A 25,214-nucleotide genomic window follows, 5' to 3' on the forward strand; every position below is an offset into this window, starting at 1 on the left:
ACGTTCTTAGCTTTAAAAAAAAAATTACGCTTCTCTTTCTAAAAAACAACAACAACAACAACAACAACACCCAGATTTGGTGTGTGAAAATAAATGACCGGTGGAAGCAATTCTGCCTTTTAAAATCAGCATACAAACAGACCAGTTCAGCGTTAGCTCATTTATTCACCTACTAGCCGATAACCCGGCATTGCCCGGGTATTTATGTATAGGGGGAAATTGTCTGGACCAAACATAATTTCTAATGTTGGCTTTCCCCCCTTAACGCCCCCTGGTGGAGTACTGTGAAGCCGTTACTATGGCAACTCCACTGCGCTGTACAGTAGAAGCCATTTTACTGATTGCGGAATGCTCTTCAGAAAGTTCCGTAAGTTGCATACTTCATCAGGCCCGGGAAGCTGCTCTGCTTTCGGCTTTGCAAATGGAATCTGGATCTGCCAGTTGATCTGCAAACGGTGACCCGGGGGCAAGGGGATGAGAGAATGAGAGATGAGACAGAGAGAGATGAGAAAGATGAGAGAAAGAGATGAGAGAGATGAGAGAGAGAGATGAGAAAGTGAGAAGAGATGTGAGAAAGAGGAGAGGAGAGAGAAAGATGAGAGAGAGAGAAATGAGAAAGATGAGAAAGATGAGGGACAGAGAAAGAGATGAGTGAGAAAGATGAGAGAAAGAGATGAAAGAGAAAGATGAGAAAGAGATGAGAGAGACATGAGAGAAAGAAGATGAGGAGAGAGAAAAAGAAAAAGAAGGTGGAATTAAATTTGTCCCCATTCGCGTTTTCGCAGTTCGTTCCTTCGGATTTTGCCACTGATGGTCTTGGGCAGTTCTTGAACGAATTCCACCTTATGAATAATAGGAAAATAAATCATAACACCTAAGTTTGGGGAGATTGAAGTAATTCCTGAATTACGACCCCAGCTGAGATCGGAATTTCCGCCTCTAAGCATTGTTTTAAACGAGTCACACCCTTTTTTTTTTTTTGCCATAGTTTGTTAAGCCGCAAACACCACAACGCTATTCTAAAGAAGGACTAGAATACAGATTAACACAGTTGGAAGGGACCTTGTAGGTCATCTAGTCCAACCCCCCCCACCCAATGGACTAGGGGAGACATGATAGCAATGTTCCAATATCTCAGGGGCTGCCACAAAGAAGAGGGAGTCAAACCCGGGAGTCCTCCGGGATTGGGTGGCCTATAAATCTACTAAATAACTAAATATTCTCCAAGGCACCTGAGTGTAGAACAAGAAGCAATGGGTGGAAACTAATCAAGGAGAGAAGCAACTTAGAATTGAGGAGAAATTTCCTGACAGAACAATGACTCAGTGGAAGGACTTGCCTCCAGAAGTTGTGAATGCCCCAACACTGGAAGTCTTTAAGAAGATATTGGATAGCCATTTGTCTGAAATGGTATAGGGTTTCCTGCTTGAGCAGGGGGTTGGGCTAGAAGACCTCCAAGCTCCCTTACAGCTCTGCTATTCTGTTACCGCCCTTCAGAGCAGCCTTCTGTACGATTCAACAGCACCTTGTTGTAACACCCACCTTTCTGGGATACTTGTATGGGGCTGTCACTTTCTTGACATGATCTTGCAATTCCCGAATTAATCTCTCTGGGTTGTGTGATGCGAACTCAGGAGACAAAACCACAAATGCTTTCACCACCTGGAAAACAAACCATCCATAGCAGCTACTGATCAAGAGATCAGACTAAAAGCAGGCGAAGTTTGTTGATGGCTCAGTGGCTAAGACGCTGAGCTTATTGATCAGAAAGGTTGGCAGTTTGGCGGTTCGTACCCCTACCGCCACGTAACGGAGTGAGCTCCTGTGACTTGTCCCAGCTTCTGCCAACCTAGCAGTTCGAAAGCACGTAAAAAATGCAAGTAGAAAAATAGGGACCACCTTTGGTGGGAAGGTAACAGTGTTTCCGTGCACCTTTGGTGTTGAGTCATGCCGGCCACATGACCACGGAGACGTCTTCGGACAGCGCTGGCTCTTCGGCTTTGAAACAGATGAGCACCGCCCCCTAGAGTCAGGAACGACTAGCGCATATGTGCCAGGGCAACCTAACTTTTACCTTTTACAATAAACCAGGAGAAAGGCTACGTCTGCATCCAACCTTTTTTAGTAGCACCTAAGCAGGCCGAACAGAATAACGGAGTTGGAAGGGACCTTGGAGGTCTTCTAGTCAAACCCCCTGCTCAGGCAGGAAACCCTATACCAGTGTTTCTCACCCTTGGAAACGTGAAGATGGATGGACTTCAACTCCCAGAATTCCCCAGCGAGGGAGCCGAGGTGGTGCAGTGGTTAGGGTGCAGTACTGAAGGCCACTACAGCTGACTGTTATCTGCAGTTCAGCGGTTCTAATCTCACCGGCTCAAGGTTGACTCAGCCTTCCATCCTTCCGAGGTAGGTGAAATGAGGACCCAGACTGTGGGGGCGATATGCTGACTCTGTAAACCGCTTAGAGAGGGCTGAAAGCCCTATGAAGCGGTATATAAGTCTAACTGCTATTGCTATTGCTAAGTCCGAGCATCTTCAAGTTGCCAAGGTTGAGAAGCACTGCCCTATACTATTTCAGACAAACAGTGCCATCTCCTCCTTAAAAACCTCCTTCAATCTGCAACCAATTTGCAGGTTTATAGAAAAGCTTCATTACCTCCCTGCGGACGATATCTGGACTGCTGACAACAGCTGCTTCGACCACTGCTGGGTGTTCAATTAAGGCGCTTTCCACTTCAAAAGGCCCAATGCGGTATCTGGGGAAGAAGGAACCAAATTATCACCTCTTAAATGGAATGTAGGACTTTGGGTGCAGGCGTGGGATTTGGCAAACGGGACCCAGAACAAAACCCCAAATTTGTTACATTTAAATATAATTACAATTCAACTGCCGGTTTTTGGACGCTGCTTCTTAGCTGATCTGGCCTTAGTTTAAAAAGTTGAGCAAGATTGGATCTACTTAAATGGAAAACAAGATCCCCCCAACCAGGATTGGAAATTGAAAAAAAAAGAATTAAAAAAAAGAACAAGGAATGAAAGAATATTAGAAATAAAGAATCAAAAGATTGGAGGCTGTTAGCAACTCAATCTAGGTGGCAACTAGGAACAGAAAAGAAATATTTCACGTCATCCAAAAGACTCCACTTTAATTATTTATTCTCCTATCTTTCATATTTTAATAAGGTAAAGGTTCCCCTCGCACATATGAGCTAGTCGTTCCCGACTCTAGGGGGCGGTGCTCATCTCCGTTTCAAAGCCGAAGAGCCAGCACTGTCCGAAGACATCTTTGTGGTCATGTGGCCGACATGACTCAATGGCCGAAGGCGCACGGAATGCTGTTACCTTCCCATCAAAGGTGGTCCCTATTTTTCTACTTGCATTTTTTACGTGCTTTCGAACAGCTAGGTTGGCAGAAGCTGGGACGAGTCACGGGAGCTCACTCCATTACGCGGCGCTAGGGATTCGAACCGTCAAACTGCCAACCTTTCTGATCGACATGCTCAGCATCTTAGCCACTGAGCCACCGCATCCCCATAGTTTAATAATGAGGTTAATAATGAAGTTTAATGAAACCATAATAACTTGGGGTTGGCAATTACTGTATCCTTTCCAAGATTCTTTATTTATCCTCAGTTCTACTGGATCTTTGACTAATTCTGGGTTCCCTGATTTTGAGCAGCTATGTGGCGTGTAGCAGTCACCCCAACTAGAGTTGGACTTGATCAACGTTGACATCTGGAAGAAACCAGAGATCAACAGAAGAGTCTTTCAAGACCAAGCTGGTTTTGATCCAGATGATGCTAACAATGATTTTGGGATGCTTTCTGTTCTGACCCCCTCCTCCATCCAGTAACAAAAGCCGAGACAAGCTTAACTAGAATGTACTTTAATAGCAAGACCAAAATCTTGGCGGCTGAAAGCCAAGCAAACAAACAGATAAGGACCTTGGCAGCAATCCAGCCTGCCAAGTTAGTTACAACAGTTCTCTTTAGTCAATGAGTTGACTTCTGCAAAAGGGGCATGTGCACAAGCAGTCTTTTTTATAGTCTGGAGAGGAGCCTAATGACCACCAGCTGAGCTCAATTACCTCTGTAATTGCGTAATTGTTCTGATGCCTAGTAGCTGTTCGATGGCGTGCATCCAGGAACAACTCACTGCTGGCTTCTGGATGACTCTCCCTTGTCTCCTCCGCACTGGTCCAAGGCTCAGGTGCCACCTGGTGGCCATCCAGTCCTTCTGCGCCCTGCTTGGAGTCGGAATCCTGTCCAGGGTCCTCCATATCCTCCAGAGCCGACTCAGAGGGCCCCTCGCTGTCAGAGGCTGGTGGCAGCTCCAACGGCTCCTGCTGGGCCACAACACTTTCCCACCCTCCGACTTTTTCTAACATATGTTGAGATGGACCAACCCTGAGGAGATGATGACATCATCGGACCTTCCAATAACCCAGAAGTAGCCATCTTCATCCATCCAGCCTCGGTCACCAGTGATGTAGAAGTTTCCCCGGACAACTGCTGCATTTTTTTCTGGGCTGTCCTGGACATTAACGAAATGACACGGATGCTGGATTCTACTGGCACGATTTAAAACTAAGTTTTGCAATGTTAATGTGATGATTGTAAGATGTTGTAGAGGGGAAAAAACAATTTAAAAATTCAGGGAAAAAGAATAAACTATGTTCTGCAATTCCCAGGGGGCTTCAAGCAATGCAGTTTTAACCAGGGACCTCCTCCTTCCATTTACAACCATCATCATCATCATCATCATCCTCTTTTAACAACCCATAATCCCTTGCGGGGTGGAGTCTGGGCAACTGAATGGAACCAGATGCCCTTCCTGTTGCCACCGAGGAGGCTTTTTTTTCAATGTGCTCAAGAGAGAGAAATATCTGCTTCTACCTAGGATTGAACTCATAGCCTCCTGATTGTGAGGCAAGGACTCCACCTATTGGCCACTGCACCACTCAATTACAACCTTCATGTTGACAAAGAAAATTTCCCTCCCTCTCTAAAAATTACGCCACTGCATTTTAGGAACCCTGTCACAAGATGTTGATCACGAATGAATGGAAAGTAGGGTCCTTCATGCAGCATTAGCTACATGGGTTGACAGCAACTCTCCTCCCTATGATGGTCTCCGGGATATTCCGATCATTTCTGCGCAATGTGGAAAGACCCACATAACAACCTCACTTCCTTCACTGAACTTTCTTTTTTCTTTTTTTTATAAAACATTTTTTATTTTCAAAACAAACATACAAATCCTCCTTTACATACTGTAGAAAGTGTATCAGTTGGTTACGAAAGGCTTTTGTGCATCTCTTCCACCGTCATCAAATATAAATCATATTAATTCTAATATTTTAACTCAGATATTTATTATATTACCATCATCATACCTCCACTTTTATTTGATTATAATTATTTAAACATCCATCATAAAATATACCAAGATTTCATACATAACAGAGGTGGGTTTCAAAAATTGATACATAACCACATGCTGGCATTCAGTGGTGGGTTTCAAAAATTGTTTGAACCTACTCTGTGGGTGTGGCCTCCTTTGTGGGAGTGGCTTACCACCCATGTGACCGGATGGGAGTGGCTTGCCGCCCATGTGACCGGATATGAAGATGCCGACGACACTTGTCAGAACCACCTTAAATTACCTAACACACAGCACTGGCATGCATAAGAATAGGATGTAAACTTGTTTTTTAAAAGGCATCTTGGTTTGCGTTAAAACAACTTCAACACACGCAATGTTCTGATTGCACCACAAACGCAGTAGTCATCCTTACCTTTCACAGAGGCACTGAGTTTTATAAATAGGAGCATGATAGTGTAGAATAATCACATCCAAGGACCAGTGGTGGGTTTCAAAAAAATTTTGGAACCTCTTCTGTAGGTGTTGGCCTGCTTCCGGTCCACTGGTGGAACTCTTCTAACCGGTTCGGTAGATTTGACGAACGGTTCTATCGAATAGGTGCGAACTGGTAGGAACCCACCTCTGCTGGCATTTCATTTACTTATTTATAAAATCCTCCATTAACATTATATCCTCATATCCTGTTTTAGCTAAACATCCATAATATTTAATACCAAAACTTTCTAATCCTCCCATGTATATAGTTCATTATCGTTATCCTTTCTTTATTTAACTATACCTATATCCTAACCTTTTCCTCCTATTAGTTAAAACTAAGTTGTGTCTAATTTTGTTCTTTTTTATTGCGATTGTTATAATAACCTTTATATATAGTCCAAAAGTATTTTCTAGCCTTCCCTTCACGGGGAACATTCAATATTCATATCCAATTATTACTTATCATAACAGCTCAACATTGTATACATTACTATCATTATCAATTTTATTTAACTATACCTATTGTCACTGAATTAAGTTTAGCTAGTTTTAAATTATGCTCTTCCATCTATCAACCTGTATCTCTCCAATAGCAAAACAATCTTCCCACTGAACTTTCTGATTCCTTGCTTACCACGTAGTGGGAGAAGAAGCTAAAGGGACGCTTGGGTTTTATCCTGATAGCAATGTCTCCTCTTCTCCACGGGGCAAAATCTTGCCGTCTTCATCGACAATCTAGAAAACGCGAGGAAGATGAAGGAAGTGTTAAGGTTAAGGAAAAGCAATGGGGCAAAATTCCTGGTGAGTTGGTGGGGGCCTGTCCATGTCATTTCTTGACAAGAAGAGAGAAGTAGGCTTCCCATCTTAATTGCAAGTATATATATATTTTCATTTATTTATCTCAAATTGGCCCTGGGAATCTCCTGGGCTCCCAAATCCAAGTCCTTTATCCTGACCCAGGCTTCCCCAGCAGCACGAAGCCAAGTCCTCGTCCCGATAAACCCCTTTTATTTAATTGACAGTGAATTCCTCCCCAGCAAATTCTTTCCTCTCCCACAGTCTTTCAAGGTGTAGTTCACAATTGCCGAACTTTATCAGGCTTGGAGAGTGGCCAGGCCGATATCTTTCAGACGCCACAATACTTGGCAAGAATGCAGGAATGAATTAATAGTCTCCTGCAAACTCCCCCCCTTTCGCTCCTCTTTTATTTCCTCTGGGAGGGGCCATTCATCGTCCACCTATGGCCTTACTCCCAAGTCGACCCTGTTCTTTAGCTGTTCCCTTCATCTGGCAACTCTGCACAGATGCACACTGGGAACAGGCTCCACTGTTCTTCTGCCTCACTGATGTCTGACTCTGAAGACAGCTGATAACCGTCAGACGGCCCTGACCCCCTCTCTGCCTCCGACACAGAGCCCTCATCAGAGCATTCCCAGACTCCAGGACTGGCTCAAGTTCCTCCCCAACCTCCGAATTGTCTGAGTCAGGTGCCAGCTCCGCAGTCCTATCCAAGTCTGATCCTGCTTGTCATTGCTTGCCATCAGTTGAAGTTGATGGGGAGGCTGAAAAGAAAATCCACCCTCCCACATGTTTGCCCCTGCTAAAAAGTAGACCTTCCAATCTTGATCTCACCTGAGCCAGGTCAATGGTCTTACCTGGACGTCGTAAGGTGGAGCCGGGGTCCCCATGGATCCTGGTTTAACTGGCTTCCCCTTCTCGTTGGCTGTTATCATCCCCTGCAGCAAACAATTTTGAAGACTCCTGGAATTGCCTTTCTTTTGGACATTTCCATCCTTCCATGGTCGGTAAAATGAGGACCCAGATGGTTGGGGGCAAATAGGCTGACTCTGTAGGCCACTTAGAGAGCGTTATAAAGCTCTGTGAAGCTTCCTTCCTTCCATCCATCCATAGTGCACAGTGGTTAGAATGCAATATTGCAGGCTAATTCTGCCAACTGCCAGCAGTTTGATTCTCAACAGGCTCAAGGTTGACTCAGCCCTCCATCTATCAGGCCTGCAGCGGTTCCTTTAAGAATCTTTGGCCTGCCACACTCTCATTAAGGGGGGGGGCGGAATAGCAAGGGGTAGGTGTTGTTTTGAAAATAAAAAAATCATTTCTAGAAGCTCAAGGTCATCTTTTGTCTCCGTACCTTTGCACCTGACCGGAAGCAGCTGGGTGTGGATGCCAGCGTGGAAGAAGACGATTGGACCATGTGATGGATTGTGGGTGTGGGGACAAGATCATGAACTTTTAACTGGGTGGGATTCTGATGTCATTTCCAGAATTGGGATTTCTACAGCAATGTGCTAAGATGTCTGCTTTATTAAATTGGAACTTTAAGGATCGTTTTGCCTTGGACTCTGATTTAATTCTACATGATACTTGGAACGCTGACATCATCCTTCTGAGGTGGGTAAAATGGGGACCCAGATTGTTGGGGGGCAGGAGGCTGCCTCTGTAAACCGCTTAGAGAGGGCTGTAAAGGACTGTGAAGCGGTTCATAAGCCTATGTAACTGCTATTGCTATCTGTTCCTTCAATGAGCAATCCCCAGTCTTTGAATACCATTCTGTGGTAGAAAACACAATCCTTTGTATGATACCTTGAGTGGGCTTCCAAATTATATTTTTTATCACGCGGCTCCATGGCCTTCAGCTGATACCCCTACCCTATAGTTGGGAGGTCATACCACAAATTGGGGACGCGGTGGCTCAGGGGCTAAGAAGCTGAGCTTGTCGATCAGAAAGGCCAGCATTCAGTGGTTGAATTACCTTTACCACACACTGTCCCTGCTTGATTAATTTACCCAGTTTCTTGGTTCAGACAATACCCTGAACTGTGAATTAATAAGACTGGTTGCATTCACTCCCCAGTTATTCTTGTTAGGTAAACTACTGATTGTACAGTTATAGAGACTAATTTGATTCTGAACTTAACAATGGCAGCAAGACTGTTGGTGGCGCAATACTGGAAGAAGGAAGATTTGCCTACTATTCAAGAATGGATGTTAAAAGTAACAAACTTAGCAGAGATGGCTAAAATATCAGCATATCTCAAGGATTATTCAGACGAGAAATATAGCTGGAATGGAGAAGATGGATTGATTATATTCAAAATAAATATGGGACTAAGACACTCCAGATAGCTTATGACTGAATGAGCAAGGAATGATACAACTTGTTTAAAGTTAGCTTTACAAAAGGGGAGTTAAAGGATGATGCTAAAGTCTGTTATTATTTTAGAATATGGTTGTTAAAAGTTTATACCCTGTATTTGCTCTGGGAGGTTGGGGGAGGGAAGGTTGGGGGGACAGGTGGGTTCGGGTGGGGGGGGGAGGTATATATTTGTAAAACTTTCTTAAAACTTTTAATTAAAAAAAAAAGACGGGTTGCATTCACGTGCAGCCGTTAAAAAACAATGACATCAATAAAATCTCAGTCCTAAATTTAACCACCTTTAGCAATAGCAATAGCAATAGCAGTTAGACTTATATACCGCTTCATAGGGCTTTCAGCCCTCTCTAAGCGGTTTACAGAGTCAGCATATCGCCCCCACAGTCTGGGTCCTCATTTCACCCACCTCGGAAGGATGGAAGGCTGAGTCAACCTTGAGCCGGTGAGATTTGAACCGCCGAACTGCAGATAACAGTCAGCTGAAGTGGCTGGCAGTACTGCACCCTAACCACTGCGCCACCTCGGCTCCTTTATCTACTGGGTCCTTAACTATCCTGGTTAAGAGAAAGGAGCTTTTATGGAATATGCACATACCACTTCCGTTTGTCCATATCCTTCGTAGATTTGCATCCCGGTTTCTTTTTCCATTGGGAAATCACTTCCGGGGTCATTGGCTCCCCTCCAGTCAAACAGTGAGACAGGCTCTTGAATGTGTAGCTTGAGGTGGAGAAAAGAAGAAAAGAGATTGGTTTTCTATAATTATTCAGAGCCTCTTCCATTAAGCAGGGTGTAATGGCTGGGGGGAGCTTTGTGCTCTCTGAGCTTGGTGGGGGTTTTCTTGCAGATGTTTCATTACCCAACTAGGAAACGTCATCAGTGCTAGAAGGGAGTGGGGTTTTCAGAGGAGGGAGGGAGGAGGAGAAAGAGGAGAAGGACTGTGGGGTCCTTAGCGCTCTGTTGTGGCCCAGCAGGAGCCGTTGGAGCTGCCACCAGACTCCGACAGCGAGGGGCCCTATGAGTCGGCTCTGGAAGATGTGGAGGACCCTGGACAGGGTTCCGACTCCGAGCAGGGTGCAGAGAGGCTGGTTGGCCACCAGGAGGCGCCTGAACCTTGGACCAGTGGGGAGGAGACAGGGAGAGTGATCCAGAAACCAACAGTGAGTTGTTCCTGGATGCACGCCATCGAAGAGCTAATAGGCATCAGAACAGTTGCGCAATTACAGGAGGTAATTGCACTCAGCTGGTGGTCATTAGGCTCCTCTCCAGACTATAATAAGGACTGCTTGTGCACACGCCCCTCTTGCAGAAGTCAACGCAGGAACTAATGTTTGATGAACATTATTGTGAGCTTGGCAGGCTGGATTGCTGCCAAGCCTTATCTGTGCTGGATTGCTGCCCAAGCTTGTCTGTGTTGGTTTGCTGCCAAGGACCTGTCTGTCTGTTAATTAAATGCCGTAACTTATCTTTGGCTTGGAGTGTGTTTTGGTGTGGGATGAGGGGGGTCAGAACAGTGCTCTCTTAGCTTGCTTGTTTTCTTGCAGACGTTTCATTACCCAACTAGGTAACATCATCAGTGCTAGAAGTGAGTGGGTTTTCAGAGGAGGGAGGGGGAAGGAAAGAAGGAGGGAGGAGGAGGAGGAGGAAGAGGAGGGAGGAGGAAAAGGAGGGCTGTGGGGTCCTTGCTGCTCTCTGAGCTTGCTTGTTTTCTTGCAGACGTTTCATTACCCAACTAGGTAACATCATCAGTGCTAGAAGTGAGTGGGGTTTTCAGAGGAGGGAGGAGGGAAGGAAGGAAGGAAGGAAGGACGGAGGGAGGGAGGAGGAGGAGGAAAAGGAGGACTGTGGGGTCCTTGGTGTTCTTTGAGCTTGCGCCTAGGTGGCGCAGTGGTTAGAGTGCAGCACTGCAGGCTACTTCAGCTGACTGTTAGTTCGGCAGTTCGGCTGTTCAAATCTCACCGGCTCAAGGTTGACTCAGTCTTCCATCCTTCCGAGGTGGGTAAAATGAGGACCCGGATTGTTGGGGGCAATATGCTGACTCTGTAAACCGCTTAGAGAGGGCTGAAAGCCCTATGAAGTGGTATATATGTCTAACTGCTATTGCTATTGTTTTCTTGAAGACGTTTCCTTACCCAACTAGGTAACGTCATCAGTACTGGATAAGCTGCAAAGATTCTCCTTTATTACAGTGTAATGGCTGCTTGCAAATTCTAATCAGAATTACAACAGAGACAGCCTTGCGTTGGTGTTGCTAGTCCAAGCTGTGTGTGCTAAGAGTCTGTTCTGCAAATTTTAGCTGGTTGGCCCCTCTGCCTCTGTCTGAGCCTGTTTAGATAGATTTCACTTTCCACTTTTAATTTGTTTAAAATTAAAGTTGATTATAAAATAAAGTGCAAACAGAAATTAAGAAAGTCAATGAGAGAGGAAGAGAGGTACAAAAAGAAAAAAAAAGTATTTTGGGATTGTTTTTAGACTGGATTATACCCAGAAGGGATACTCATCTTACTCCGTTAAAAAAAATAAAAGTTAAAAAAAAATGCAGTGGGAAAATAAACCACTATACCAGTGTTTCTCAACCTTGGCAACTTGAAGATGCCCAGACTTCAACTCCCAGAATTCTGGGAGTTGAAGTCCGGACATCTTCAAGTTGCCAAGGTTGAGAAACACTGCACTATACAAATGGCAGTTTAACATTTTCCTGAAGAGAGACAAGGAAAGGACTCAAGAGATTGCTGTCCTAAACATTGTAATAGGTTGTTCGCGACTTACAACAGAGGTGGGTTCCTACCAGTTCGCACCAGTTCGGTAGAACCGGTTCCTCAAATCTACCGAACCGGTTAGAAGAGGTTCCACCAGTGGACCCGGAAAGCAGGCCACACCTACTGAAGAGGTTCCAAAAATTATTGAAACCCACCACTCACTCACACACACACACACACACACACACACACACACACACACACAAACAGAAAGAGAAAGAAAGGAAGAAATAAAGAAATAAAAAAGAAAAAAGAAAGAAAAAGAGAGAGATGAAGAAAAAAAGGAAAAAGGGACAGAAGGAAGGAGAGAGAGAGAGAGAGAAAGAAAACACATGGCCAGCAAGCCACTCCTACCAGGTCACATGGCTGGCAAGCCACTCCTACAAAGGAGGCCACACCCACAGAGTAGGTTCGAAATTTTTTGAAACCCACCACTGACTTACAACCACAATTGAGGTCCAAGCTTCTGTCGCTAAGTCAGACATTTGTTAAGGGACTTGTGCCCCTGTTTTATGACCTTCCTCGCTGCAGTTGTTAAGCAAATCACTGTAGTGGTTAAGTTAGCAACACCGTTGTTAAGTGAAACTTGGCTTCCCCGTTGACTTTGCTTGTCAGGCGGTCGTGAAAGGGGATCACCTAGGAACACGAATCAGTTGCTAAGCATCTGAATTTTGATCTCATGACTCGGGGAATGTCGTAAGTGTAAAAAGCAGTCCTAACTCACTTTTATCAGTGCCGACTTCAAACGGTCACTAAACGTTGAGGATCCCCTGTATAAAGAGCTCCAGGCTAAAATCGTGCTGAGAAAGTCTACTGACATAGTAATTAGTAATTAGTAATTTAATAAATTTGTATGCTGCCCAATCCCGTAGGATTCTGGGCAGCTTACAGAAACAAGGTAAAAGTTAAAAGTTAAAAATAAGAAAGATACAATTTTAAAAACAACACACCATAGATTCCGTCTAGTGGGGCTGGACTTTGTTCAACAGCCCAGGTCCGCCGGAACCGCCAGGTTTTAGTGGCTTTTCGGAAGGCCGAGAGAGTGGGAAGCAGGGGTGGGTTTCAACCGGTTCGCGGTGGTCCCTGCGAACCGGTTGGTCGCCGAACCCGGAAGTAAGTAACTTCCGGGAACGGCGAAGGGCGCGCCCGCCCGCCCGCGGTCCTTACCCGGTTTTGACGAGTTCTGCGCTTCCACGCATACGCAGGACGCATACAGCACCTGCGTGATCGTCCAGGAGCAGCTGGAGCATCGCGCAGATGCTAGTACGCATGCGTGCACCGCGCACGTGCACGAGGACGCAGCCGGCCCCGTTCCAACCGAACCGGTTGGAACGGGGCGAGAAATCCACCCCTGGTGGGAAGGGTCCGGATCTCTATGGGTAGATCGTTCCACAGGGCCGGAGCAGCTACAGAGAAGGCCCTCCCCCGAGGGGCCGCCGGCCAGCATTGTGTGGCCGCCGGCACCCGGAGGAGGCCCAACCTGTGAGATTTTATTGGTCGGTGGGAGGTATGTGGCAGGAGGCGGTCTCTCAGATAGCCAGGTCCTAAGCCATGAAGGGCTTTAAAAGTAACGACTAGCACCTTGAAGCGCGTTCGGAGACCAATAGGAAGCCAGTGCAGCTCGTGGAGGATGGGTGTAACATGGGTGTATCTGGGTACACCCGATATCGCTCGCGCGGCTGCATTCTGGACCCACTGTAGTCTCTGAACACTTTTCAGGGGCAGCCCCATGTAGAGCAGCCCCATAGAAGAGAGGAAGCTGAGCTCTCTGTCCTGGGTTGATCCCTTCCAGTAGGCAGCCAACTCTCTGAAGGTTTTGGTTTTGCAGATTCCTTTGGCCTCACCAATCTATCAATCTATCAGTCAAACGTACAGATGGATTAACTGATAACCAGCTACCTGCTGAGGTCCTCCTGCACCAGCATGCGGTAGGCTGTCGGAGCGGTGCACAAGGTTGTCACTGGGTACGTGGAAAGAGTCTAAAAAGAGGAAAAAGGAAGAAACGGATGTGAAAATGATGGAGTTGCATCGTCCTCATTCTTTAAAGCTCTTCCTGAGTTAAAGATTGGCAAAGCTATTACCTTCTGGATTTTGCTGGCGTAGCCCGTGAAGAGATAAGTGGCAAATACATTTAATAATGGTAAAGATAATGATGGCGATGAATAATAATAATAATAATAACAACAACAACAAACACAGTCAAAATTTGTTGACAAACACAGTCCGAGTATTCAGCACCGATATTTCAATGCAGTTTGGCATGGAAAAATGCTCCACTGTATCCATAAAAAGGGGCAAAATCAATGCATGTGAGGGAATTGAAATGCCCAATGGCCAACTAATTAAATGCAACGAAAATGAAGCCTACAAATACTTAGGCATTCTGCAGTTGGATAACATCAAGCATGGAGAAGTAAAAACTATTATCAGGCGAGAGTACACCAACAGAATTAGGAAAATTTTGAAATCTAAATTGAATGGTGGAAATACAATCAAGGCCATAAATACCTGGGCAATACCAGTTATAAGATACACAGCTGGTATAGTTAACTGGACACAAGCTGATTTGGACATTTTGGACCAAAAAACCAGAAAACTACTGACAATGCACTACAGTTTACATCCATGTGTTGATAATGATAGACTATATCTGCCCCGAAAATCAGGTGGCAGAGGATTATTACAAGTGAAGCAAACAGTTGAAGAAGAAAAACATGCAGTGGTTGATTATTTAAAAGAAAGTCAAGAACATCTATTAATCGAAGTAAAGAACAAAAATCTACTGAAGGCCCAACAGACGAAACAAGAATACAGAAAAGATGTGATAAAATCAAGAATGGAGAGTTGGCAGAACAAAGCACTGCATGGCCAATTTCTGGAAAAAATAAAAGATAAAGTGGACAGTGAACAAACTTGGTTATGGTTAACAACAGGTACATTAAAGAAAGAAACAGAGTCACTAATCCTGGCTGCGCAAGAACAAGCTATCCGCACAAATGCCATTAAGGCCAAAATCGAAAAATCCTCTGATGATGCCAAATGCAGACTTTGCAAAGAAGCTGATGAAACTGTTGATCACATACTCAGCTGCTGTAAAAAAAATCGCGCAGACTGATTATAAATTGCGGCACAATTCAGTAGCACAAATGATCCATTGGAATTTGTGCAAAAATTATAATATTAAAACAGCAACAAACTGGTGGGAACATCAGCCTGAAAAAGTCACCGAAAATCAGATGGTCAAGATCTTGTGGGATTTCCGTATACAAACCGACAAAATACTGGCGCATAATACACCAGACATCACACTGGTTGAGAAAAATAAGGTCACAATCATAGACATCGCAATACCAGGTGATAGCAGGGTCGCCGAGAAGGAACATGAAAAAATCGCAAGATACCAGGACTTAAAAATCGAAATTCAACGACTATGGCACAAACCAGCAGTGGTAATTCCAGTGGTAATTGGCACACTGGGTGCTATTCCAAAAGCCCTGGAATTACATTTAAAACAGTTAAAAATTGACAAAATCACCATCAGTCAAATGCAAAAAGCCGCACTGCTTGGATCCGCATGTATATTACGAAAATACGTTACGACGTCCTAGGCCCCTGGGTGGGGCCCGACTAGTAACCAATGCCAAATTCGGCGAAACAACTGGCCGCTGTGATACAATTGTATAATAATAATGCATTTTTGAATGTTCAGTTGGCTGAGTTTCATGTTTAATGAATAAAGTATAATAATAGTAATATGAAATATCGCAACCTGGCTATCGAAACTACATGTTTATGGGTGAAATATGTGACAGCGATACCCATTGTCATTGGGGCACTTGGCACCATCCAAGAATTTTTCAAAACACATAAAGAAATTGCAGCTTCCTGCAATAACACCAGCGGAACTGCAAAAAACTGCCCTACTTGGAACATCTTATATTTTAAGAAGGTCCTTGGTTGATACCTAGGACGCTGTCAGCAACCCGTATCAACCCTTAGCACCAGTCAATGGTATTTTTGATGTGTTTTTGAATGTTCAGTTGACTGAGTTTCATGTTTAATGAATAACGTCTATAATAATAATAGTACAGATGGATCGTCATTTGGAACACAACACGCCAGATATCACGGTTGTCGAGGGCCAAAGAGTACAGTTTATTGATATTGCTGTACCAGGAGATGCCAGAACAAAAATTTGTGAACAAAAATCACAAAATACCGCAATCTGGCCATTGAAACTACATGGCTATGGATGAAACATGTAACAGTGGTACCCATTGTCATCAACATGGTACCATGTCCAAGAATTTCACAAGATACATCAAGAAATTGCAGCTTCAAAAGGTCATAATACCTTTCCCCCCCCCCTCCCAATGATTGGATGTATAGTTCTTACTTTTAGGACCTCCTTTGGGTCAAACTGTGTCATGCTGTGTATGAAGACACTGGTCCCACGAAGCCAAGGGGCGAAGATACTTCCCATAGTGCCCTTCACCCAACCAGTATCTGACATGTTCCATATGACATCGGAAGGTTTGAAGTCCAGCCAATACCTGCGAGACACGGACATTTTAGCTGGGATGCTGGATTGCCTTCAAACAAACAAGATCTCACCTCATTTTTAGGTGGCCTTAAATTTTCTACAGAGTTCCACAAGTCCTCGGCTCTTCGTTGGCAATTGTCTTCTCCAGAGGCCTTGCAGGAAACTCCCAAGAGGTCGAATACACTGAATTCTGGTTGATTGGGGGTCAGGTTCAAGACCTACACGAAAATTAAGAAGGATACCTTCCCACTAAAGCTAAGCCCAAGGTTAAGCTGGTTTGACAGTGCTCAGCCATCTTTGGAGAACCCGTGGTTCCACTGGTGAAGAAGGTAACCATTGGATCATCACTCCGGGTTTGAACACAGTTGTGGCTGGAAGGAGCTGCCCTGAAAGAGACCAAAGGAAGGACATCAGCCGGGATCAGAAAGAGACTTCATGTTCTGGTCTGCCAGCGGCCAGCGGAGCTGGCAGCAGAGTCGGACAGTGAGGAGGTTGGGGAGGAAGTTGGGCCAGTGCTGGAGTCTGGGGAAGGCTCTGAGGAGGGCTCTGTGTCGGAGGCAGAGGGGGCCAAAGCCGTATGCCAGTTATCAGCTGCCTTCAGAGTCAGACAGCAGTGAGGCAGAAGAACAGCTGGAACCTGTTCCCAGTGTGCGCATGTGCAGAGTGGCCCGACAAAGGGAACAGCTAAGGAACAGGGGTCGACTTGGGAGTAAGGCCACAGGTGGATGATGAATGGCCCTCCCAGAGGAAATAAAAGAGGAGTGAAAGGGGAGTGGAGTTTGCAGGAGACCATTAGTTTGCTTAATTGGTTCGTGACTCTCCAGGACTCCTTGCCAAGTTTTGCAGATATCGGCCTGGCAGCTCTCCAAGCCAGATAAGGTCTGTGACTGTAAATCCTCCCTTGAAAGACTTTGCTGGAGATGAATGAGTGGAATTCACAGTAACTTAATAAAAAGGGTTTTTTTCTCGGGACCAGGAGTCTTCTTCGTGGTTTGGGGAAGCCTAGCTCAGAACACTTCATCCTTCTCACTTAAAAAGCTGAAAATTGATCAACAAGGTTAACTGATTGCCCACTCCTAGAGGGATGTTTTATCTTCTGTATTGATCATCTCAGGGATCCCTGTTGCCTTCCCTGGCTGAATAAAGTAATTATCTGCCAGAAATTCAGAGCGGGGTCTCGTGTGTGTTGACTGGAAAGGAAAGCTCTCTGAGTGTGCCGAGAATTATTCCCAGGTAGGTGTTGTATTTGCAGACTTAAATACCTCTCTCTGACCTACAACGACGATGGAAAGTGGCACTTGGAAATACAAAGGGTCTGTGTTATTTGGTTTAAGCACCTGCTTATTTTGTTTTCACAATATTTAAAAAGCACAGCCACCTCTGTTCTAGCTTTTTTTTCCTCCCCTCCAGGAAGTAGATTTCTGAATGATTGCTTGACAAAATTGCTACCTTTAGCATTTCGTTCACAATTTACATTTCGATCGCTCGCTGTTGCGTGGAGAAGCTGAACTCAAAGGGACGTCAACAACTGCAGACGACAAATCTTTCCAAACGGTTTTGAGCAGTTACCTTCACGGATTTCTGGAGCACGATATAGACTCCCATGGAACGTTCTCACCTGCCCCTTCTAAGAGCTTATCTATCCGTGCCAGATCCATTTCCCCATTTCTCAGGTTCTCAGATACCCCCAAAGTTCAAATGATCCTACTTTGGACACATGATGTGAAGACCCAACTCATGTTTTGACCCAGGCTTCCTTGAAAAGCAAGAAGCAGAGTGTGGTCCCGACAAAACTCTTTTAGTTGCACAACTGTGAATTCCTTTCATTCACAGTCAGCCAGGCTTTAGCAACAGTTTTTCAGAGGAATATTTATCAACACAAAGCTTATCTCGCTTGGAGAGCTGCCAGATAACTAACTTCCAAACTCAAGGCAAGGCAACATTTGGCACAGAGTCTCTTATAGTCACAAACAGAACTTTTCCACTCTTCAAACGACCGAAGGAACGAATTGTTTCCTGCAAAAGCCCACTCCCCATTCACTCCTCTTTTGTTTCCTGGGGATTTTTGCAGTATCCTTTCCCTGCCATATCCCCCAAGCCATGCCCACAGAACAGTAGTAAAAAAATTGAATCCTACCACTGGCCTTCCCACCCTAACATATTTCCTATCCATTCTATGCAATGGTGTGTGTGCTATTCAGAAGTTGTGGGAGCTTCATCACTGGAGGCTTTCATTACTGCAATGCGCTCTACATGGGGCAGCCCTGAAGAGTATTTGGAGACTTCAACTCGTCCAGAATGCAGCCGCGGCGAGCGATCGTGGGTGTACCGAGGTGCACCCACGTTACACCTATCCTCCGCGAGCTGCACTGGTTACCGATCAGTCTCCGGATACGCTTCAAGGTGCTAGTCGTAACTTATAAAGCCCTTCATGGTATTGGATCTGGGTACTTGAGAGACCGCCTGCTGCCAATTACCTCCATTAGACCGATCAGATCCCACAGATTAGGCCTCCTCCGAATTCCATCCGCCGGCCAATGCCGACTGGCGACTACCCGGAGGAGAGCCTTCTCTGTGGCAGCTCCGGCCCTCTGGAATGAACTCCCCGCAGGGATTCGGACCCTCACCTCTCTCCAGGCCTTCCGAAAAGCCGTCAAAACTGGCTTTGCCGGCAGGCCTGGGGGTGATGAGTTCCCTCCCCTCTTGACATGTATGATTGTGCGACTGTTGCTTACTTTTATTATTTGTATTTCGTTTTTTATGTTCCCCTTTTTTTCCCCCTTGAATTGTTCGCCGCCCTGAGTCCTCCCGGAGAAGGGCGGCATACAAATAATAAAATTCTATTCTATTCTATTCTTTTCAAGAAAAGACTGGACTGCCACCTGCAGAAATGGTGTAGGGTCTCCAGCTTGGGCGGGGGCTGACTAGATGACCTACCAGGATCCCTTCCAACTCTGTTTCATCTGTATTCATTGTGCCTTACTCAACAACTCCTTGAAATGCTGCCATCCTTCTCGCCGCTTTCAAGAAATCAACAACTTGGCTCGCAGAGAAGGACCAAGACGAAGAAACGGTCTCCACCACAGGGGCCAGCGAATCATTCGTGGATGATGCCTTTCGCTTTGGAAACCTGGAGCCTGTGCTGGATATCTTTAGCTGTCAGCTGTGGGGTCCCTGGATGAAGACGATGCCTGGCAAGATCAATAAATGCATTAAGAACTTTGAGGATTTCCTTACAACGTTGCTTATTCGCAAGACGCTTTGAAAGTCAACTTGTTCCATCCCAAAAAGCAAGAATGGAAGATGAGGTTCTGGTCATCATTCCGGCATCCATCATTTGATTTCAGGGAAGCCTGGAGGCTTCAGAACACCGAAGGCAATGATTAAGGTAAGGAAGAACTTCATCCATCTCAGATTAAAATCCTACTGGGATACCTCCAGAAGTGGGTTCCTACCAGTTCGCACCTATTCGGTAGAACCGGTTTGTCAAATCTACTGAATCCGGTTAGAAGAGTTTCCACCAGTGGACCCAGAAAGCAGTGCCACACTACAGAAGAGGTTCCAAATTTTTTTTGAAAACCCACCACTGGTTCTTGGATATGATTATTCTACACTATCATGCTCCTGTTTATAAAACTGAGTGCCTCTGTGAAAGGTAAGGATGACTACTGCGTTTTGTGGTACAATCAGAACATTGCGTGTGTTGAAGTTGTTTTAACGCAAACCAAAGGTGCCTTTTAAAAAACAAGTTTGCATCCTATTCTTATGCATGCCAGTGCTGTGTGTGAGGTCATTTAAGGTGGTTCTGACAAGTGTCGTCGGCATCTTCATATCCGGTCACATGGGCGGCAAGCCACTCCCATCGGTCACATGGGCGGCAAGCCACTCCCACAAAGGAGGCCACACCCACAGAATAGGTTCAACCAATTTTTGAAACCACCACTGGATACCTCCCTCCCTTCCCAGTACAACAGGGCTACATATTTGATGATATTGTCATACACCTGTCCATGCAAAGAAGCCTACCCTTTATGAAACTAGCCAAAAATAAGAGAGAAACAATAGGGAGTAGAAAAGAAAAATTTTGGGGAGAGCCATCCAAACAAACTACCGTGTTCCCAAAAATAAGGACAGGGTCTTATTTTCTTTTGACCCCCAAAATGTGCTTATTTTGGAGGAGGTCTTATTATTTTTGAGGTGCAGGAGGCAGCGAGTGTGGTCACATCATGGCTGCTGCTGTCTTGCAAATTTTGGGGAGGGTTTATTTTGGGGGAGGTATTATTTTAGCACATTACGATCAAAAGCCCGATTGGGCTTATTATCCGGGGAAGTCTTATTTTCAGGAAACAGGGTATTGAAATGGGATAGAAAAATTCCGAAGAAAAGAACTAAGACATATAAAAAGAAGAAAAGAGGAAAATAATCTAGGAGCAGCGGATAGTAAAATGAAATGAAATATATTAATCGTGGGAATAGCATGTCTCTAGTTAAGATGTACACGGACTATCCTAATGCTTTTAATGTGCAGATTAATGATGTTAAAGTTTACACAAAAGATTGAATTTGAAGATGCATGTCACTTATAGACAATAGATGGGAAGGAAATGATAAATTTGGTTTATCTCTAAAGGAAGAAAAAAACGAACACTGTTTACGTACTGGATATAATAAAAATCAAAAGTTGGAAGATATGAGAAGAAAAGAAATACGCCTAAAATTGGGAATGGAATGGAAATATATAAAATGAATTATGCATGTTAAAGGGGGAAACCGGACAACACTCTGTTTGCAAAGAATTTTAATTATGCAACCAAAATAAAATAAAATAAAAAACCAACTTTGTTTGGAAAAAGAATCCCAGCTTCTAAATCTGGTGCATCTATTTTCCCTCTGTGGTGGACCATCCGTTCTCTAGAAAAATCCAGAAGCCAAAGGTCGCAGCTCTCCCCTCTAGTTGCTTACCGCAAAAGAGTATTAACAGATGGTCTTCTTCTGGAGATGGAAAACCCATACCCTAAATTGGATATGTCTGGTTTAATTGAAAGAAGGACATGGGTGGGATGATAGCAGTTGCTCCGATATCTAAGGAGCTTCCCCGAAGAGGAGGGTGGTCAACCTATTTTCCAAAGCACCAGAAGGCAGGACTAGAAAACCTTCAAGGTCCCTTCCAGGTCTACTATTCTGTTATTCAAGGATGGAAGCAATTCCTGTGAGATATCTGAACAGGTCTTCCTATATCCTTGTTCTGGCCCCCACTTAGCCTATTCCAAAACTACAGCCACACGAAGCTTGCAAAAGAATGTCTTTATCAGTCCCGGCTCAAGCTGGCTGCGAGCCAAAATAAATATAGATAACGTCTCTGGCAAAAAAGTTACACAGCAAATGCAAAAACAAAAATCTTACAGCAAACCAGGTTTCAGAAAGCAAATCACTTATCACGTGCCTCTTTGAATCATGAACACTAACTCGACAGGAACGGAACTGAACTCACAAACAAACAAACGACGTTGACTTCTGCAACCAGGCCGTGGCACATCAGTCCTTTTATCCATAGGAGACGACTCTAACGAGCAAGAGCTGTGTGTACCACCTCCTATGAGTCCTCAATAGTTTCTTATGTCGGTCAGCTCTTCTCCTACGAAATAACTCACAGGAGGGTTCTTGCTCAGCCTCTCTTGTCTCCTCCACACTGATCCAAAGGCTCAGTCATTACCTGGGGACCAACTAGTCTCTCTGAGCCCTGCTCGGAGTCAGACCCCCTGTCAGAGCCCTCCTCCTCTTCCAAGCATGACTCATAGGGCCCCTCGCTGTCTGATAACTGTTCTAAAGGCTCCAGCCGAGGCCACAACAATCATAGATGAGTTTGGTTTTTTTTACCTGCTCTGATACATGCCACGGTTAGCATCCACCACTCTGGGATCGAGGCAGAATGAGGATCACTCGGTCTCCTCTCTGCAGGCCACAGGGTCCCGTGAGTACGTTGGCCGCTTTCCTGGAGACAAAGCCCAGTTTTTCAAAGTCCCATTTCACTTCTCCTCCTTTTCCATCGATCCACCAGAGAGCTGGGTGGAAGGGTCTCCCTCCGTCCTGCAAACAATATTGAAAGAGACTATGCTCGTAGTTTCCTCCACCGTATTAAGGAAGCTGATCTGGGGAGGTTCAACCAGACAATAGAAGAAGGTTTCTCCATTGGGATGGTCAACCAAAAGTTTATTTTATTTTATTTATTTGTTTAGTTTGTCAAACATGTGCGAGATAACAGATATAAGTATAAACATGAACGAAGGAAATGGGTAGGAATAAATGGGGACACTAGGACAGGGACGGAAGGCACGCTGGTGCACTTATGCACGCCCCTTTACGGACCTCTTAGGAATGGGGTGAGGTCCATGGTAGACAGTTTAAGGTTGAAGTTGTGGAGGTTTGAGGCTGTAACAATGGAGTCAGGTACAGCATTCCAGGCATTGACCACTCTGTTGCCTCGGAGTAGGGCCTTCTCTGTTGCCGCTCCGGCCCTATGGAACGAGCTACCCCCAGAGATCTGGACCCTTCCCACTCTCATGGCCTTTCGTAAAGCTATCAAAACCTGGCTTTTCCGGCAGGCCTGGGGCTGTTGACCTCTTGATTGAGGTCCAGCCCCGCTTAGACTGGGTGCATGTTATGTTTTTTTTTTTAATTTGTTGTGTCCTATCTGTTTTAACCCTTTTTAATATTTCTTATTCTTATTTCTGTAAGCCGCTCGGAGTCCTCCGGGATTGGGCGGCCTATAAATTCAATAAATGGAAATGGAAATGGAAGTCATATTTCTGCAATCAAATTTGGAGCGGTTTACCTTGAGTTTGTATCTATGGTTTGCCCATATATTATTGTGGTTGAAGCTGAAGTAGTCATTGATAGGTAGGATGTTGTAGCAGACAATTTTGCGTACTAATCTTAGGTCAGAACGTAAGCAGCCGAGTTCCAGGTTATCCAAGCCCAAAATTTTGAGCCTGGTGGCATAAGGGATTCTATTGTGAGCAGAGGAGTGGAGGACTCTTCTCACGAAATACCTCTGGACTGTCTCAATTGTATTAATGTCCGATCAACAGTGTGGATTCCAGGCAGACGAGCTGTATTGGAGGATTGGTCTGGCAAAGGTTTTGTATGCTTTAGTTTGCAGTACAATGTTACCGGAGAAGAAGCTTCGCGACATTAGGTTAACAACTCTTAATGCTTTTGGGTTATGTCTTTAGTTTGTAGAATGAGAAAGGAAAATAGAGAAATGCAAGCTGGGCCTAATAAAAAAAATCAGAATGGTTTTTGTCTTCCAGATGTGTGGATTTCATCTCCAGATCTGCTTGTCGTTGGCTTCAGAGTTCTGGATGTTGTAAATTCACACATCTGGAAGATTGGGGAAGATTGAGGAAGGATAGTTTAATGTTTTTAATCTGTTTGGTTTTAATAGAACTTTATGTGCTTTTTAAATTGATGATTTTGGCGGCCGCCCACAGTTCGTTAGAAGATGAGCTGCTAATAAATGTTTAAAATAAAATAAATATTTTAGGAACGTAAAAAAAATTATAGCGAGCAAGGAGTAACGAATTATTCTAGTTATGTTTTAAAGTTCTAAATTGATGCATGGAATTGTAACACACGCAACTATATTCATATTACTTCTGGCATTTTTGAATTTATAATTCTTGTAAATTTCTTATTTACTTTATGCTATTAAAAAAAAGAATACAAAAGAGAGAAAAATGAAAACAAATAAACCATTTTTAATTTAAAAAGTTACGATAAACTATCCTAAGGAGAGAAACCTCACGTGGACAGAAGAAAACGTTGTATTTATTGATCGCAATGTTAATACATTTTATACCTATGTTTATGATTTGATTTTAATGTAAGCCGCACAGAGTCACCTTGGGGGAAGAGGTGCAGAAAACCAATTTAATAATTAAAAATAAGTGAAATAAATAAAAAGCAAATATGCAGGTTAAGAGGTTAATAAGTGGTGAGATGCGAATTAGGGTTATAATTTCCAAATTTACATTTGCCAAAGTTCAGGCACTCTTTGTAAACTGCAGAAGGGAGTGAAGTCCCAAATAATATTTTCTTTTATGGTGCCCCACTCTTAATACTTTGTTGTTGTTGTTGAAAAACTACCTGGTTTGCTTAAAATTTGGGACTGACAAATTATCAAATCTCAATCGGGTATGTTGTCATTTCTCTTCAACTGTTTAAAGAAAAAAATGAGATTTGGGGACAAGCACATCAATCAGGAACCTCCTTCCCTTAAAATTCTTCAGAAGGAACCTTACCTTTTCAATTTTAGACCATTTATCCAGCACATCACTCGCAAAATTAAAGTACTTCGGCACTTCTTTGTCCCCGCGATTAATGGCTTCAAACTCCGAAAGATTGAGAGAGGTAAACAGCCTCACGGCTTGGGGCACCGATCTACCAAATCTGCTACTCCAGATGGACTTCAGCAACTTGTGGTTGATGAATAAGATCTTCATGGCTGCGGTGAAGACCATGCAGTTTCTTAAGAGTTGGTTCTTCAGGGAAGGAAGAGATTAGACATGGATTGTTAGCAGGTCAAAGAACACCTAAGCTGGATGGTGAGATGCGTGTTGATTCTTCTCCTTCTAAACTGTCTGTTAGCAGCAGGTAGGGTCCAGAAAATAGTTTTACTCAAGAGAAAAGGCCAATGCAATTATAAACTAGTGGCCCAAACCCATTGAGATGAACGAGGTGGGATAAGGCATAGGTATGGTTGGGTTAGCAATCTGTAACAATCTCTACTATTCTTAGGTTTTCAAGTAAATTTGTAATTTAGCACGATCTGGTGGGACTGTGACTCCCCATCTCTTAAAGGAAATATGCATGGTGTATCTTC

The 25,214-nt window shown here is 44.3% G+C and overlaps 1 protein-coding gene across 1 annotated transcript; it reads right to left on the reverse strand.

The window, feature by feature from the left end:
- Nucleotides 1-755: 755 nt before the first annotated feature.
- On the reverse strand, nt 756-24,834 carry LOC116517294 (acyl-coenzyme A synthetase ACSM4, mitochondrial-like). The gene is given in 20 exon segments (XM_032230150.1): nt 756-842; nt 1,543-1,662; nt 2,657-2,756; nt 4,406-4,533; nt 6,497-6,558; nt 6,561-6,597; nt 7,518-7,598; nt 9,629-9,675; nt 9,678-9,751; nt 13,690-13,769; nt 16,187-16,343; nt 16,576-16,719; nt 19,210-19,215; nt 19,322-19,389; nt 19,391-19,438; nt 19,440-19,513; nt 19,516-19,524; nt 22,211-22,252; nt 22,255-22,420; nt 24,634-24,834. Coding segments are annotated over 20 exon segments (1,731 nt in total).
- Nucleotides 24,835-25,214: the final 380 nt, after the last annotated feature.

The sequence above is a fragment of the Thamnophis elegans genome, chromosome 14 (assembly GCF_009769535.1).
Source record: "Thamnophis elegans isolate rThaEle1 chromosome 14, rThaEle1.pri, whole genome shotgun sequence".
Lineage (NCBI taxonomy): Eukaryota > Metazoa > Chordata > Lepidosauria > Squamata > Colubridae > Thamnophis > Thamnophis elegans.